Consider the following 19,038-nt stretch of genomic DNA (forward strand, 5'->3'; position numbering starts at 1 on the left):
GGGGGGGGATTGGATCAAGGTTTGATGCTGCCAGGATTTGTTCTGATTCAGTTTCTGCTTCTTTCTGACCATCAGCTTCACTCTCTCCTGATTTTTCCACTGGGCCTAACCAGGGCTATGACAACTCTCAATTTATGCACTTGGAGCATCAGGAATAGAAAAAAAAGAGGGTTTCATTTCCCAGTCTTGGAAATTCTTGGGGAGCAGCTCTAAGTTGCCTAGTTTGCGCCAGCCCATTCTGGTTACCCACCACCCCTGTGGCTGGGTGGGGTCTTTCATCACACAAAGGGGACTAGTTCAAACATGGCCACTTGAAAATCTCTATGGATAGGGAAATTACCCAGGCTCTGTACACTGCATAGGCTCTTTCTATTTTCTTCTAAGTCTTTCCACATGGACTTGAGGAAGAGTTATGTCTCCTCATTTGAGATGAAACTCACAGCTGAGTTCTCCAGTCAACTACTTTTTCCTCTATCACTTGCAATTATTTCTGACACTTTTTGATATCTATATCCCAGTCCATATGTCCAAATTTTCCTCCTATTATTTTTTTCTAATTTGCATCTCTATGTGCAGCATATAGCATGCATGAGATTATAAACGTACTGGAGAGCATGAATTAGTCTATTCAAAATGGCTGCAGAAAAGATTAATGGGACATAAGAGTATAACGCAACTCTATATTTTTAAAGTACATAATATACCTTCGTGTGGACTTAGTCTTTATGTGATCGAAAAAGAGTCAAAAATACTGAGATTGGCTCTAGAAAATTTGATTACTCAAGTGGATTCCATATTTGTGGGCCTTATTTACTGTTATCCATTAACTAAGGCACATATTATAATTGAGTAAAGTGACTACCTTTGTTAGAGATATAGTTTTTTTTTAATTTTTAAGAGTCAAAACAAAACAAAAATATCTTACTCTAGCACAGGCTGAGACATATATAGGGTTTGAAAAATATCCAACTATGCAATAATCCTATGTACTTTCAATAAATTATTGATGATACCTTTTGGTCATGACTTGTCCTACGTGACTCTTGACACAAAAGACCTTCCGTTTCTGAATGCCCACACCACAAGTAGCTTCTCCATTCCAGCCAATGGTTGTATTAAGGGCAGTTACCAATGTGTCTTCAGAACAGGGGCCCCAAGGTGATGTCTCCCAGTAGAGTTGCACACAGGAATGGTCATTGCATGAGCGATATTCTTGGAGGGTCTGACTAGGAGGGCATGGTTTTCCACCTGAAAAAATCAAAATAAAAAGAATACATAGCTGTTGCTATTTTTATTAAGATGTTGCTGTTGTTGTAATTGCTGTTATTTTTTGTTGTTTTAGCTGTTTTAGTGGTCTAGAAAAATGGCCTTTCCAAAGGCCTGAGCCACTGCCATCTTCACTCTAAGGCTATTGTTCTTTTGTCCCAAATAACCATCTGAGGACAATATGTTGCCCCATTCTCTAAATAACAGGGAGCAGTAAATGTCAATTAGATTTAAAAATAATTGATTTTACTGCCCACCTCTGGGTGATGTATTTCTGAGATAAATTCAGAAGAAATTTGCTTTTATTTTAATATTACTATATCTACATAAATTAGTTGGTTAGATTAAAAAGCCCACAACCTCAAAGTGATATTAAATTGAATATACCGTACACACGCGCGCACGCGCACACACACACACACACACACACACACACATACACACACGCACACTCTCTCTCTTTCCTGAGTATTATTTTTATCAAAGAACCATTTTAAGACACCCATCCTCCATCAAGTAGTGCATTTTACTGCAATTTAGTAAATCCAAAAGTCTCTCTTCAAGTTTGGCAAGAGAAAGCCCATCCTTAAACTCTGAAATTACATCTGACAATGTGTTATCCGCTGGCTGGGAGACCAGACAGATGTGCATCCTTACACTCTTGGGCGAGTCAGACAATCAAATTTCATTACTGTCTTTTCTTTCACATTTTTATATCCATGTAAAAACTGGTATTTATCGAAAGTATTGATTTTTCTCCCCTGTTCTTTTATACTATAATGTTTTATTCGGTGGTCCAAATGCTCAAGAAGCTTTGTGACTTTGGTTTTGTTATTCTTGTTACTTCTTCCCCTTTAAATACCACAGACTTTTTGTTCTCTTTCCAGAAATATTAAAGACAAGAGGGGGGAGCAACTGTACTTTAAAAATATGAAAATTTTCATTCGTTTTGAACCTGACCCATTTCTCAGGATCATGGAACAGAATCTTGTTTAAAAAGGAGTTCCTAACAGCCTGTGGCCATACTGCCTGCTGTTCCAACTGAGCTTTAGACTGAAGAAACCAAGAGAGGGCATGAGAGAAATGATGCATGTTGTCTAGGGACAGAGACCACTGCTATAAACGATAGGAACAGCTGCTCCTCTAATTTTTTCTGATGCCATCTATTTACATTCTCATAGCATATTTTAGCTTCTTTAAAGCTATTTTTACAGACTTCATCCTCTTCCCTCTCACAACATGCCAGCATGACAGAACAGAAAATCAGGGCACATAGATCAGGTAGCTTGCCAATGTTAGCAGCAGCTCTCAGTTAAGAAGCCATGTTTCTTGATTCCTAATTTGAAGCTCTTTTTACCATACATATTTGAATTATGTTCCCAACTGCATAAGCTATCTAAAGCTGGATGTGTATCAACCAAATTTTGTTTTCTTCCCTTAAAAAGTATAATAAAAAATAACATCCATCTGATTGTCATATCATTACATAGCATGGGCTAAAACAATTCATATAAATTTGGGAACCCAGCAGAGGTAGAGGATTAAATAGAAAAGGTAGGCATGGAAAGGAAGCTCTTCATTTGGATTCAGGGAATATAGACATCACCTATATGTGGCTACTTCCACAATATGACCTTCACAATTACCTATCGGAAAACAATAATTGGGCAATTGACTCCATTGAAACTTTTGCTATTACTCACCTTCTCCAGCCAATGCCAGGATAGTCCTTGACCTGGTCTGTTTCCCATCTGAGTTTTTATTTGAACAAGACTGGGAGCAGGATGACCACTCTGTCCACTCACTCACCACACAATCCATTCTGCAGGGAATTTCACAAGCCATCCGTTCAGGAGGAGGAGATGCTGGGCAGAGGCTCCCTGATACATCTTCTCCTGCAATCAACCAGATCAAGACAGAAGTAGGTTAATGTACAATCAAGGCCAGTTCAAAAAACATTTAGGTTCATTGTTTCCTCTATTATTTCAGTTTACCTTAGAAGGCTTCACTCTGTGTCTAAACCAATAAAGTGCAAAAAATGATAGTTTCTTCAGCCATTCATAATATTTATATCAAGAAAAACTGCCAGGAGATTATTTGCCATTTGGAAAGGTAGATGCCATAGCAAGACTGACACTTGTCAGCCTTCACAGGGACAAAATGGGCTTCTTCCAGGAATAATTTAGCCATGGATGGCTAGAGACAGGCATGATTGATGTGTTACCGACAACCATATGTAATAAGTATATGGTTTTATTTTTTTTGCAATTTGAGGGTCAGAGTAGTCTGTTGGCCTGAAAAAACACAATTTATGCTGAGCATTCTATTCTACCCTATAAAGATGAGTCTTATTAATCTAATTTTCTGGTAAGTACTTTCATCTCCAAGCATATAACCTTATGTAAGATTATCACATAATTATTCTTTTATTTTGTTTGTGCATAGTGGCAAATAATCCAAAGCCACCATGGAAATAGATCTATGGCTAAAATTATATAATGTGTTGAGGAAAAGTTGAAAGCCAGTCCAAAATTCTCCCTAATACATTCACTAGTAGCTCTTTGAATGATCTGATGAATTACTTAAACCAACATATATGTGTGTATGTGTGTGTGTGTGTGTGTGTGTGTGTGTGTGTGTGTGTGTATCACTAGGTTATTTAGGTTATTTCTTTGCTATTCTTAGAATTCAAATATTCTTCTTTGTAGATAACAATTCAACTCTTCTTATTTCCCCCATTCATAGTCATCTCATAAAAAAAGAAGAAACAAAGAATAGTGATACCATTTTGAGATAACAATATAAAATGTAGAATGGCAACTATAGAAGAGAGGCAGTTTTGTCTGTGTGACTATGTCTGTGGAATGCTCTTGTCATAATATGACACAAAAAATAAGTGCAAAAGGGATTAATATTTATGAAACATCTCCTATGTGCCAGGCATTGTCTTCGTAAGTAACTCTTAGAGGTAGGTGTGACCCATCTCATTTTACAGATGAGGAGGCAGTAGCTCTGGAAAGAAAACTTGGTCTAGGTTACACAGGTTTGAGTTGGAAATCAATTTAAAACTTTCTGACTCCAAAACTTCTGCTTTTCCCATTAACCATGCTGTGTCTAATTCCAAGGAGATAGATATTCTTTTTCCAAGGAAGTAAATAAAACAAGCTGACAGTGAGTAGGACTGCCTGGAGGAGAAGATAGTACACTGCTAATATCTGCATTCATATTTGTAAATGAGGCCAGGCTCATTGCCCTTGAGGTACAAATAAAACTTTTCAAGCATATTATGAGAAGTAATAGAGATTCTAGCAGATAATCAAGCTGAAAGAACAGTTCCAATCATTCTCTTTTTAGTCTCAATTTTCAGCTTGAGTCCACACTGTACAGTGCACACACACACACGTGAGCATGCACATGCATGCACACATACACATACACACACACACACACACACACACACACACACACACCAATATGGCTAAGGGATAGTTCTTTTCTAAATACAGAAGCAGGTAGGCCAAACAAAATGCCTAACCTACAACTAATCAAAATTTGATTTCTACATTTGTGAATATGATTAGCATAATTTTAACACAAAACACTTTAAAGCAGCATCTTTCAAAGAACATTTTGAGAAATAAAAGATTAAAAAGTTGAGGGGGAGAATTGAGAAGTCCTGGATTAAAATAGTAAAACTGGTCTTATTATTAAAGAATTCCTCAGTTTTAAAAATGCCAATGTAAGTATAAGTAAATTTCTGAGAGTGGAAATAGAAAAAAATGCTGTTTTTCAATTTTACTTGACCAATGGCCATCCTTTTTTGAGGAGCATCTCTCCCAGAAGTGGTATTTGTATAAGTATGTTTTGAGAAAACCCTGCCTTCAATAGTTATAAAACTCTCAACTATTTGATGAACATGTACCATGTCCAAAGCATATGATGGCATATAAATAGGTGAAAATACTATTATTTACCACACTAGAACTCATAATTAATTACAGAAATGAGCTATGAACACATTAGAATGAAATTTACTTTTGAAACTTCAAAAGTAAATGACAAGCTGCAAATGTGTTTCAAACAGAAAATATGACAGCAGGGATGAGAAGGGTCTCTGGAGGGCTAGCATGGCAGCAGAAGGCTTTCAATGAGGAGAAAGAGAAAGGCTGAGAAATGTTGGCAATGAGGGAGGGTATTTCAGGCACTGAAATGTCAACAAAGGGATAATGGTAGGAAAACACAAGGTATTAGGAGGACAGTTAATATGGAAGCTGCATGAGAAGAATGTCCATGTTGGAAGAGTCAAATTCTGAATGACTTAGACTAACACAAAAGTTTTGTTATATTTCTGCCTTCCTTAAATTCTCAGTTGCTCAGGTTTCCCATAACCCAATCCAACACTCTCCCTAGTCATCATTCAGCATCCTTAGTCTTTACTGTGGGTATTTGAATGCTTTTTAAAGCCTAAGCTTTCATATAAACTTATACACACATTTCCTCAGTGCAGTTAAATGTCAATACGCCACCAACATGTTGATAGCTTGTCTATACAGATTTCAGAAACATAAGCAAAGAAATGAGCCTTTCTTTATGGGAGACAAACTAATAGTCATAAGCAGGCTCTGAAATTTGTATATGAGTTGTTTTGTAGGATATCTTACCAAAAAAAAAATTGAAAAACACAATGCGCTCCTAGTCACAAGGTGTCCTAGTTAAGTATACATAGGTGAATGCTAGCACCACTTATCCTCTTGAGTTATCATTTAATACCTTTGAAACTCAGTTATCTCAATCTGTGGTAATGAAATAATATTTACCTTTTAGAGATATTATAAGGATTAGAAACCATTTATGTAACATACATAGCAAGGTGTCTAAACGTGTGGAAAATTCTCAATATATAGGAACTTTAAAAAATGTTATTTGCAAAGATACACACCACAGAATCAATGCCCTATTCATATGAAAAATCTAGATATTTACGTAATAGCCATGGAAAGCACTCGCCTTACCCTTTGTATATGTGTACAAATAACTAATAGCTTCACAGGCTGTTTCACATAAAGTACAAAAACTATTTATAATTATCCATATTATTTTATTTATATGGTTGGCTAATCTAAATGATTTAAGAGCCAAAAATAAAGCACTTTTGCTTAAATAAGCTCATCTGCCCATCTACATTGGTGTAATTATCTTCCCATTTCACAGAGAGAACCCATCTCGAAAGAGAAACATTTATTTTCGCCTTTTTTCATTTTCTTAACTAGGTCAATGAGACGAACTGAAATATGAGGCAATGAGGCAAACATGGAAAATAAAGCAGCACATGGCACAGAAACTTAGCCATTAAAAATCATTTTCACAAGTTCTGATAATCTAATAAAATAATAAAAAAAGAATATATCTAAGAGGGAAATTGTATTCATCTTTCAAGAAAACTCTATAAAATTGTTTCCAGCCCTCATCGGCCTCTCTGGGATAAATAAAGACAAACTCTATATTCTCTCTTTATGGAGTAGACTTATTTACACTAGTTGTGATTTTGAGAATATGGAATATGGTGCTGCTTCAACCTCGTCACTCAGTATTTTTTTTTAAATAATTTAATATGGTGAAATTTGCATTACACAAAATAAACCATTTTAGAGTAAATATTTCAGTGGCATTTAATAAATCACAACCTTGTGCAATCACCACCTCTATATAGTTTCAAAATACGTTCATCGTTCCAAAGTAAAACCTTTTACCCATTAATCGGTCTCTCCCTATTGCCCCTTCTCCTCGGTCCTTGGCAGCCACCAATTTATGTTCTTTCTCTACAGATTAAATTATTCTGAATATGTCATGTCAATGGAATCATACAATTTTTGATCTTTTGCATCTGGCTCCTTTCACTTAGCATAATATTTTAGAGACTCATTTATGTTATAGCATATATCACTACTTTATTCCATTTTATGATGAAATAATATTCTAATGTATGTATATGCCACATTTTTTATCCAATTATCTGTTGATGGACATCTTTTGAATATTGTGAATAGTGTTGCTATGAACACACTTATATATGTACATGATTGAGTACTTGTTTTCAATTCTTTTCAGTATGGACTTAGAAGTGGAATGCTAGGGTTATGTCCATCACTCAGTTTTGTTTGTTTGTGATTCTGGGAGCCGTGGCATAGATGGCCAGATGATTAGGTCTTGGCCATAATTCACACTACTGTCCTTGTGCCCGACCATTTCTGACTAAAAGCTGAAGTACTTAGATGAGAGAAAGATTCTTGAACATACGAACATACTCAAAATTCTTCAAAATATTTCTTTTTTCAGTTCAAATGTATATACTACTTAAAATATAAACAGCTCACTGCAAACTTTCTATGCTATTGCTCAAGCAATCACGTAAATGTTAACACTAACACAGATAGCTATCATAGTTCAGGCTTTCTATATCAAGTTAATGTTAAAACTGTACATAAGTTATATACTACATCATATAGCATTGTGGTTTGGTGATTGCTAGGGAACTAGAATTTAATATTACAAACTACTATCTGTCTTTTATAACAATAGGATAAACAACTATAATTCTTTGTTTTCTGACCTAAACTATAAGTGACCACAAAAAGAAAAGTAGAGACAAAAGATAAAAAGAAAGAGAAACCAAGAAATCCATAAATCTATAGTATGATTTGAAAAGTAGATCAGAATTTATTATACAAACTTTAAACTACTATATTCTTCCAAAAATAATGTACTCTCTGTACCTTATTGATATTTTCTTTTGTATACTATAATGCTATCTATGGAAAACAATGAAACAGTTATTGAAAACACTTCACATGTCATAAAACTTTATGTCCTATTTCAATCACAGAAAGGAATGTCAATAAATGTTGACTAAATGCTTGCCAACAGCTGAGTGAGATGTCAGAGACAGTATATAGCAAATTTACTGGAATTCATATGTACTTAATTTCATTTTAAAAATTTAAATGTAATTTCCAAGTAGCCTGTGGCCACTTCTGGACTGAGACCCTAATCAGCTAAGAAAATATTTATATTTCAAACCAATAAAATATAAAATAAAGCTAAGGGTGAAACAAAAGCTATGTGCAACAATGCAATGCCAGCATTGCAATGAATATTTCTGCTTGCTAAATTCACAATCTGAAACTTATCTGTCTATTTAGTTTAACACATATGAAAAGACAAAGAAACCTGATGTTAAGTATTATTGTATTCATAACAACAAATAGCAATTTCCATAAAATCACATCAAATGTGATATTTTGGTAAGCATACAAGTGGGCTATATATACTCTGTGCAAACCACATTATATGTTGTGGTTTACCGAATATCCATATCACCATTATAAGTTAGGCACTATTGTTACAACTGAGGCCCAGAGAGGTTAAAAAACTTGTTCGAAGTTATATAACTAGTAATGTCTGAGCTGAAACTGGAAAACATAGAAAACATATCTGTTAGACATTACAAGCTCTATTCTTTTTCATTATGCTGTATTGCTTCCTGGTTCATCTCTCACATATATCATTCCCATTACATTACTTTTAGCTGATGCCAAATCATAAAGAAAGGATTTTACACAATTTATTGTCAGCTCCTCAGTAAATTTAGTATGAGAACGAATAAGTCGAAAGGAGTGGGCACTTTGATTATCTGGGAATTGCATCACAGGATAAGGCAGAATAGAGCAGTACTTTTCAAAAATAAAAAAGATAAGATGGAAAAAAGCTCAGAAAGGAGAAATGGAAGAAAAAGCTAGAACACAAAAACACATAGGAAGAGGAAAGTAAGGATATTCAGGAACAGCAGTACAATCTATGATTAGATATTGATATAAACACAAGCAAAAAATATGATAATGACATAAGGATTCTCACAAAGTAAAAAACAATAAAACTCTAATTGCTTTTAAAAGAAAAAAGGGGAGAATGTAAGAGCAAAGGCTAAAATGAACATAAAGGAAAAAAATACTAACAAGAAAATACTTTAGGTAGGAAATGATAAACAAAAATGAGAAAACAGTATTTCCAAGGTAAACATGTTTACAAAGGCCAGGAATTAGCTGAAGTCACATATACATGGCATGTGAGCTGTTGGTTCAGAAGTCCATGTAACTGAGTAGCTATCTCAAGTTCCTCGGCACACAATAACGTGACGGTAGCTAATACTTAATCACGTAGACTGTACCCAGAACAATATTTAGACCTGACTCCAAGCTAGTCTCTGTTTCCTAGGGCAAACAGCACTTCCACATCTCACAGCAGGGCATATAAGGATTTTGGGATCACCCTCTTGTCATAAATAGGCCTGAGGAGATCAGGTTGAGTGAGTACAGGGGGCAGCTAGCTCAGGCCCACTCGCTCTGTGCCTGAACACAGTACATCATTGTCTATCATAGCCCTCTCCCTTTATGTTGGGGTGCAGGGAAACTTGTGTGCAGAGTCCCATCCCTAAGTCTCAAACAGGGGAATGAGGCTTTAGGCCCTCTGCGTTACTTCCCTTTTAACCTATCTGAAATGTCCATAGTTTTACTTTCCTCAACCTAATACTTCACCTGCACAATGAGAGGGAGGCAGGGACCCTAATTCACGTAACTTTTCTCCACATCCTCCTTCGATGCTGCCTTTTTGGCCCAGGAAACATGCCAGTGTAGGATCCTGGATTATGCTAAAACCACATTCAGAGTCCTTTATTGTCCCATCTTTCTCACATATACCTGACTCTTGTATATAAAAGACTGTTTTTTAGAACTATTATCTCTAAGATAGGCAGAAATAAGCTTCAAGATTCCGTTTTTGAGTACTGACTTGCTCTGTTTGCATTTGAAGTATAATAATCCTAAGTCTTTTGGACACAGGTGAAAGCTCAGAAATCAACAAGAGGCTGGGGGTCCAGACATGTAGGTACAGTCATGTACACTGAAATAAGAACACATTGATAACCTCAAAACATGATCTGAAGACAGCCATATGGTGTGATTTTTATAGAGAGACTCTATACAATTTTAAAAGATGAATCCAGAATGACAGTAATAGAAATAAATGACCTTTGTAATGCAGGACATGCTTCTTCAAAAGGCAAAGACTTGGAGTAAATAAACAGTGCATTATAATAACGGATGGAATATTTGATGAGGAGTTGTAACTTCTGGATTGGAGTTCTGCCTTTCACACCTACCCAAATGTGACCCTGGGAGATTGTTATGCTTCTTTAGGCTTCAGATGACTGTATAAGTTGGGAGAGGGGAAATACTAACATCCCTGATTATATTATCGGGTCTGGTGATGGATCAAATAGGCTAATGTAAATTAATCCTTTGGAAATTGCAAAGTACCATGTATATATAATGTGGTATCTTATTACTGGTAAAAATGAGAATAAAGGACATTCCAAATAGAGAAATGATTTGGGTCAAAGATAACTAGCTCTATTCCTATCCCAAGTCTGTCTTAGCTAGAAAAATAAAGGAGGAACTGAAATAATAATAAAGGCAGAAATATATATATAGCTATCTGGCTATTCAGAAAAGAGTTTGGATTACCTTGAATATGTAGCACATGTTTAAAAAGTATTTCAAGTTGTCCAGAAGTTTTAAAATATTTGAAAATCAATATTTTAAAGTTAAACTGAGTAAGTCAATACAGTAAATTGATAATACATCAGTACAGAATGACCATTTCTCTCTGTAGTTCACCTTCAGAAATGTATTTTAATATCTGTAAATGGGAGATATATTACAATTTATTTATCTCACTATAGTTGTATAATTAAGGTGTTTTCAGTTTTTCTGATAAATAATACTGCAAAGAACATTCTTAACCATATTGTTGATTGCTTTCTTAAGATAACATTTCTAGAAATGGAAAAGCAAAGTCAAAGGATGTGAACTTCATTAAAGTTCTTACAGGGAAAACATTGCCAATTGGTTTTTTCATTATTTATCATTTTTTATTTTCATTATTTATCAAAATTTTAAATTTATATACAATAAAATTCACTTTCTGTGTTGTATATTCTATGGGTTTTGATAAATGCAGTCTTGTATTCACTACCAAAATCATGATGCAGAACAGTTCTATCACCATAAAAATTTCCTTGACATGCCTCTTTGGAGTCAATCCTTTCCCCAAGCCAAATGCCCAGAAACCACTGATCTGTTCTCTGTCCCTACATTTTTGGTTGTTTTTGTTTGTTTGTTCGTTTGTTTTTTTTTGCTCTCAGAATGTCATAAAAATGGAATTATTTAGCATGTAGTCTTTGTAGCAAGTGCATCTGAGGTGCATCCATGATGCTGCAAGGGTCAAAAATTCATTCTTTTTTGTTGCTGAGTAGTATTCCATTTTATGGATGGAGCATATTTTGTTTATCTATTCCCCTGCTGAAGGACACTGAGCTATTTCCACAGTTTGGTAATTACAAATGAAGCTGATATACAGGTTTTTGTGTAAATGTAAGTTTCATTTATTTTGGATAAATAATTAGGCTAATTGCTGGCTCATATGTAAGTGTAGATTTTATTAGAAACAGCTCTCATACTGGTAAGAATGGCTTTATCAAAAATATAACAAATAACAAGAGTTGGCGATGATGTGGAGAAAAGGGAGCACTTGTACACTGTTGGTGGGAATGCAAATTAGTATAGACACTATAGAGGTTGTGCAAAAAATTAAAAATGGAACTACCCTACAATTCAGGAATTCTAGTTCTGAGAATCTATCTGAAGAAATCAAATATACTAATTTGAAAAGATACACCCTCACCCCATGTTTACTGTGGCATTATTTACATTAGTAAGCTATGGAAGCAACCTAGTTATCCATCAATAGGTGAATGGATAAAGAAGTTGTGGTACACACACACACACACACACACACAGACAATGGAGTATTGCTTGACCATAAAAAATAATGAAATGTTGCCATTTGCAACAACATAGATGTACCTAGAAGGTATCATTCTAAGTGAAATAAGACAAATACCATATGATTTTACTTATACGTAGAATCTAAAAAAAAAAAAATGAAACAAACAAAGAAAACAGAAACAGACTCAGACAGAGAGAATAAACCAATGGTTGTCAGTAGGGAGGCGGGCAGGGGCAGGGGCGACAGAGAAGATGAATTAAGAGGTACAAACTTCAAGTAATAAAATAAACAAGTCAATGGGATGTATTGTACAACATACAGAATATAGCCAATAATAATATTGTAATAACTTAAAATTACCAGACTTGTGATGATTGCTTGGTAAAGTATGTAAGTGTTGAATTACTATGTTGTACACCTGAAACTAAAATAATATTGAAGCCGACTACACTTCAATTAAACAAACAAACATTTTCCACCATAAAAAAAGAAACTGTCAAACTGTTTTCCAAGTGGTTACCATACCGTTTTGCATTCCCATCAACAATGTATGGGAGTTCTAATCGCTCTGCATCTTTACCAGCACTTGGTATTATAATATGCTGACAATATGCGTGATGCAATGGAAATTAGCTCTTGGCTGAAACAATATTTATGTAATAACCTAGCAGTTAATGCATGATCTATGAAGATGGGACTTTATCATTTTTATACTGCATTAAATATCGGGCACAGTGTCTGGTCCATAGTAGGTCTCAAAAAATTCCAGATGAAGGGATTAATAGGAAGTAAAGGTAAAGATGTTTTAGTCTGTTGAAAGTATAAACTGTATCTCATGTTTCTGTACTATGCACCCTATCCCTACTACTGGTGACACCTATGATAAATCCATGTGGAGATGTCAGGCAATAATTGGGAAACAGGTCAGGTTTCTAACCTAGACATTAACTGAGAAGCAGTGTAGTATAATGGACTCGAGTCAGACTGCCTGGGTTCAGATCCTACATCTGACATTTATTTGTTAATACATAACTTTGCTGTGCTTCAGTGCCCTCATATATTCAATGACTTGTACTTCATAGGGGACTGTGATAATAACACCTTTCTCATAGCACTCTTATCTGCTAGGTTATTATAAAAGCAAAATCAATTGATATATGCAAAGCCCTACGATAGCAGCCTGCAACCTAATAGCTAACATGACAGGTATTACTATATAATTGTAAGAGTGACATATTGAAAGTTATAGGCTATGGCAAACTATTTTGATTACAACAACTTTTTAAAGCTCAGGACTCTGGGAAGCTTGTTTTTGAATAAAGTACAAGAAAGGTAAGATAAGCTTGCCTTTTTCTTATGTTGGTACACCCTTCTTCTTTTCTGTCTAAATCACATGCCTGATACCATAGGGACTATGATATTGCCAGTTCTTTCCTTCAGACCACACACAATTTGGGATCTATGAAGAATATGTAGAGTTCACAAAAATCTTCTAAGAAATTTTGTACTGGGGAAGAATTCCACAAAAGCAGAACATTTTAAAGCCAAATATCCCTGATTGAGTAATTCTCAAAGGACAATCATAGTGTTTCTCTTTAAAAAGCATTGTTGATGCCTTTTTCCATGCCTAATCCTCTGGCTATTAAACTTTATATTCAATTTTGCAGAACATGGCAGGGGTCTAACGACTACTTTTGTACCATATTGAAAAAGGATTATAAAAAGCCAAGCCACAAAATAAGACTGAGGGTTTACAGTGTTGAACTACTGGAGGATCATGCATGCTATATCTTTCTCTCATTGAAATGTTGCAAACTAATTAAGACTCTAAAATAATAATTGTATACTGCTTTTCCAATTTGTTTCACAAACAGTTCGGATAAGGATTACAGCACCAGAGACCAGAGGTCACATCAACTAATGCTCAGAATATGTTTTTTTATCAGATTTGAGATCAAAACAGAAAATAGCTTTTAACAGCTTAGTTCAGTCTTTCATAAAACCAGACTAATGAAAAAATTTAAAATTTTCAAATAAAAATTAGGTAGATATTAGAAAAATAAAATGGTGACAGAATGAACATTGAAGATTTATTAAAGTTCTCATTCAAGTCAAGCTGATGTCATATATGATAAATTTGAATATATGATAAATTAAAATGTGTTTACCTAGATTAATTTCATGGATGGGATGAGATCCAAGAATATATACATTCCTAGGATAATAACTTTAACCTACCATATCTCACTAGTATTGTCTTAAAATCGATATTGTCTTCTAGCAATTGAATAAATTCTAAAGTAGAATAAACTCTTCCTCTATTTGCCTATGTTCCCCAAACTGATCTACTAGTTATAATGATAACTCAATCTGACATTGCCGTTTTTCCAGCCAATCTCAAATAATTAAAAAGGTCAATAAATGAATTTGAGATTAAAATGCAAATAAAATGTATGCTGAGATATTTCAAAATACAAGGAATAAGCTTAATCAAACATTTCAAACATCCAAACATTATATTATATCATTGTCAAATTCTCCTCAATACCTCGTAACTGTGACATTAGATTCAAGCTGCATGTTCAGAGTAATAAAAGATGAACACAGACATTTGAAATCTGTGTACTCCTTTTCCTTCTGCACTGAGACCAAAAAGAAACATGTTCTTATTTCATAAAATAAATATTGTTTTACTGAATGTCTGCTGTACTTAAGAGGTCAAATCCTTAATTATATCATTAATAATTATGTTGGCATTTACTGCCTGCAATTTTGGAAGCAATTTAAGAACATTAGATATTTATGATCATTTATCTTATTCTAACTGGCCCACTGGTTAGAGGAATAATTTTCTAATTCTTCTAGGCAGTGAATCTAACACTTATTAGGTTGATTGTACACAGGCACTTTTTTCCTAAGACAATAAATGGAGGGGCGGGGGGTCATCTTCCCAATAAATTTAAAGTTGTATAATGTCTGATGTCTTTAACACATTATATTACTTTCTTGGCCAGAGAAAATGATGTCTCTTATGAGCCTAGAAAAGTACCTTGCTCATAGTAAGTATTCAATAATTACTAACTGAACTAAAGAAACTGAGCTGAACAGATGTTTTAAAGTCTGAAACAATTCTGCATACATTGAAAGGCTAGCATAAACTGAAGAAATTTTAAAATGCTTAGGAATGTATTAACATCAATATATCTGATCAAGGTCTCCTACTATGAGTAAAAACATTGGTTTAGAAGCAGAAAAACCTGGGTTTAATTTCCAGCCTGTCCTTAATAGATGTGTGTTACTGAGTAAATTATTTCAATTCTCTGCATATTGGCTTCCTCATCTAAATATGTGAATGATGATGATTTTTACTGATATATCACAAAAGTCAGGTGATGATTAAGTGTGGTAAAATTAAAGTAACAGGCACATAGTAAGTATTCAATATGATGATGATGATGACGACATGTCTACCAACCTCCATTAATGCCTTTACGTTTTGCATAAGTTCATTATAGATACAATCAAGTGTGTGAAAGACTATTCTAGCATAGGAGAAGAGTAGGGAAGAATGTATAAAATAATGGGCATAAAAATAGCATTTTTGCAAATTTTTGTGAAGCACCAATTGACTTGTCAGTTTCCTTGCTTTGGCAGTGGACTTAGCGGTCTAGGATTTTTGTTTTGTTTGGAGTAATATTCCATTAGCATATATTTCCTTGGAGGAAATGCTGTAAAAGAATGCTGAATGGCAAGAGGAATGTGTTAAAGGAAAAATTTTGCAACAGGGGCTCCCATTTAGGTAATCCAAAACGACTGAAAGTGCCGAGAGAAGACAGCAGAATATGCAAAAAAAAAGTTGTATTCTCACTACACATACCTCTTGAAAGATATAGGAGAAAACTTTCTCTGAGGCAATCAGGGGAGGGTAACCTAGACAATACTATTAGAGCATTCTTAAAAATAGGACACTGCCATTTGCAGCCTGACCATCTGATGTATTGCTTTGCTTACAAACCTGGCCCCATGTGACTTTCCAATTTAGTTTGTGGAGATCAGCCAAAAGCTCAGGAAACCACATTTTTTTTTTCTCTGTGAAATTTCACAAACTATGAAAGCTTAATCACCAACCAGCTCTGAACATTAAGCCAAAGCCAAGTGGATTTACAAGATCTCTGGTGAGCATGCCAAACTTTCATCCTTGGACATCTGGATATCATGGGGCACTTGTGTCCAACTCTGAAGTAACTGTACATTGTTTATCACCAGGCAATTACAGAGAATCCTATAATTTCATGTATATGAAATTTTAGCAATGTGGGAAGGGGGATCTGTTCTGTTTCCTTCATTTATGGCTTTACCTAAAAATCTCAAGACTGTAAAAATTACTGACCCACTCTTCCAAACCGAGGTATAGAAGAGTATGTGTGATAATTTGCCTCAAAATACAAAAAGCCCCAGAGTTAGAAGCAGCAATATTGTTTCTCTAACTTAGAAAATATTCTACAATTCTCCTCCTCATTATTCAGTTGTTATAATAAAAAGAATATCCTGAGAACTGATTCTGGCAGAAGTTTTTATACTTATGTGTGCAAAGGAATAAGCATGTAAACAGAAAAATATTAAAACTTTTAATGTTAATCAGTATTTTAATACCCAAGTATCTATTGACAAACTTTCAAATACAGAATGCATGAAATTCATAAAATATATATGAGTCTGATTACATTACCATTTCTAATTTATTTTTCTCCTTAACTAAATTCTGCCTTTGAATTCTTATTTATCATGCCTTTTATTCAATTGAGTACCCTGAGAGAAAAAAACAATAAAGCTTTGCTAATTTCATAAAATATTGAAACACTCACATTGCAAATAGGATTTCACTATCTTTATGTACTTCTGGGCCTATCATAGTTTAATCTAAAAACCTAGTTGAGGAATGCATAATTTCCTAGACCCTTATTTGATAAATTAGTTTCAGCATTTTACAGAAGAAATATTCAAACAAAATTCAGAAATAACATTTCCACTTGTTGAAAAGTAGTCCAAGAGCTCACAAAGATCAAGAGATTGAAGAAGACAACAAATGTGGCCAATGTCTTGACATAATTCTTCTAAAGTAAGTGTGTCTTCTACCTTCTTGCAAGGTTTCCAATTGAGTCAAAATCTTGCAAGAAAATAAATACTTCTAAGTGCTCATCTTTATCAGGTCAGCATTTTAAACCTTATACTGTCCTAACTTCCTAATCAACAGATCTCCTTCAGCTGCTGAAGGCGTATAAAGCTCTCCAGGCCAGTATGTTCCTCCCTGCATTCCAGAAGGCAAACTCCTTATTCTAAGTTACTCCTCTCTCTAGAGGTAATTATCAGTTTTCAGAATTCATATAGCCTGTCTTGGAATCCACAGCTCTTATAAAAGAGGATAAAAATTGTTTCTGTTAAAATGCTTGCATCTTTCTTTACTTTCTATCAAAGGTGTAACTTTTATGATTCATCCATTGTATACCATGCTACTGATACTTAATACAGTTCATATTCTTATTTTAAAAGCTCCATTTCCAGTGGCTGCATGGTTCCTGGTTTCAGCAATCTTATATTCCAAACATAGTGAAAATGGTAAACAGAAGAAAAATTCATGAAAAAAGTATATAAATAGGCATAGTAATAATGTTAAGTGCTTCTTACTCCTTCCCCCTCAAAAGAACCAACAAATAAGGGAAAAGCATACATACTGCCATTAACACATAAAATTTATGGGATAAGGTTATCAGCTAAAATCAGAACCTTCAACTTACTAGTTTCTTTCTTTCCCTCCCTATCTGAAACATACTGACATGAAATTCTATCTCAGAATAAAATATTATTATTATATTATTATTATATCAGACTCTAAATTTTACTACCAAAAACACATTTTAAAATATCCTTTAGTTTTTGATGTTGTCATTGTCAATATTCTTCTCTATATTTCTTTCTATTATTTTAGCATGATCTTCCATATACTCTAGGAAGCAGAATATAGTTACCCTACTAAAAATGAAGGCCTATATATAATTTTCTAAAGGGCATATGTAATACATAATACATAGGTGTTTTCTTATATCTATGTTTGACATATCCACGTTTATATCAATATGGCAATTACACACAATAAAAAGAACTTTAAAAAATTGTGTTTTTATATTATTTGTTTAAATAAGACATTATGCTTTGATGATAAGTGTGAGCAAATAAAACTGGCCAAGATCTTTGGTTTAACTTTGGTCTTCAGTCTGACTTTTTTTTATTTGAAAAGGAGAAGATGAAACTTTTGTCTATACATTTAGAAGTTAAAAAGGCAATCTAATTTAATTTTGAATAGCACTGACTTTAATTATATAAGGCCTATTAAATAAATGGTCATCCTGGACATTAAAAACATAAATAAAACTTGTATTTATGGCTTCAGTACATTAAAACTCCATCCTAATGCAATAAGTGAATTCCATAAACTTCAATATAGAATTGCATTATTGTGAGGTTAATGGAATGACTGAGATGCCCCTGAGCAGTTAGTCAGCTGGGTGTTTCCCAGATCTGACTCTGTAATCCAACTCTGCCTGACATTTGTCACCACTCGGTGGCCCTTGCCTACTTTTGTTTAAATGAGAATGAGAACAATTCCATGTCCTAAACCTGGTTGAGATTTTCAGGATTAAGATCAAGATTTCAAAATGGGTCTATTGGTATTGGTTTTGGCGGTTTGACCTGACTGGGAGAACAATGGGAATGAGGGAATCAGCACTCTACTTCTCTACTTGAATTTTTAGCATTTGTAGATAATCTCATATATATTATGTATAATTATAAGTAATTATCTACTATTACATA

General features: G+C 34.3%; 1 protein-coding gene across 2 annotated transcripts in view; it reads right to left on the bottom strand.

The window, feature by feature from the left end:
- THSD7B (thrombospondin type 1 domain containing 7B) overlaps positions 1-19,038 on the bottom strand; it is a 793,340-nt gene that overhangs the window by 362,897 nt on the left and 411,405 nt on the right. For both annotated transcript variants that reach the window (XM_023527487.1, XM_023527488.1), the window contains 2 exons: positions 2,970-3,161; positions 1,014-1,248 (listed from right to left, as the gene is read on the bottom strand). In XM_023527487.1, the coding sequence (XP_023383255.1) occupies positions 1,014-1,248; positions 2,970-3,161 (427 nt within the window). The remainder of the gene's footprint in view (positions 1-1,013; positions 1,249-2,969; positions 3,162-19,038) is intronic.

This window comes from Pteropus vampyrus, unplaced genomic scaffold (genome assembly GCF_000151845.1).
Source record: "Pteropus vampyrus isolate Shadow unplaced genomic scaffold, Pvam_2.0 Scaffold17, whole genome shotgun sequence".
Lineage (NCBI taxonomy): Eukaryota > Metazoa > Chordata > Mammalia > Chiroptera > Pteropodidae > Pteropus > Pteropus vampyrus.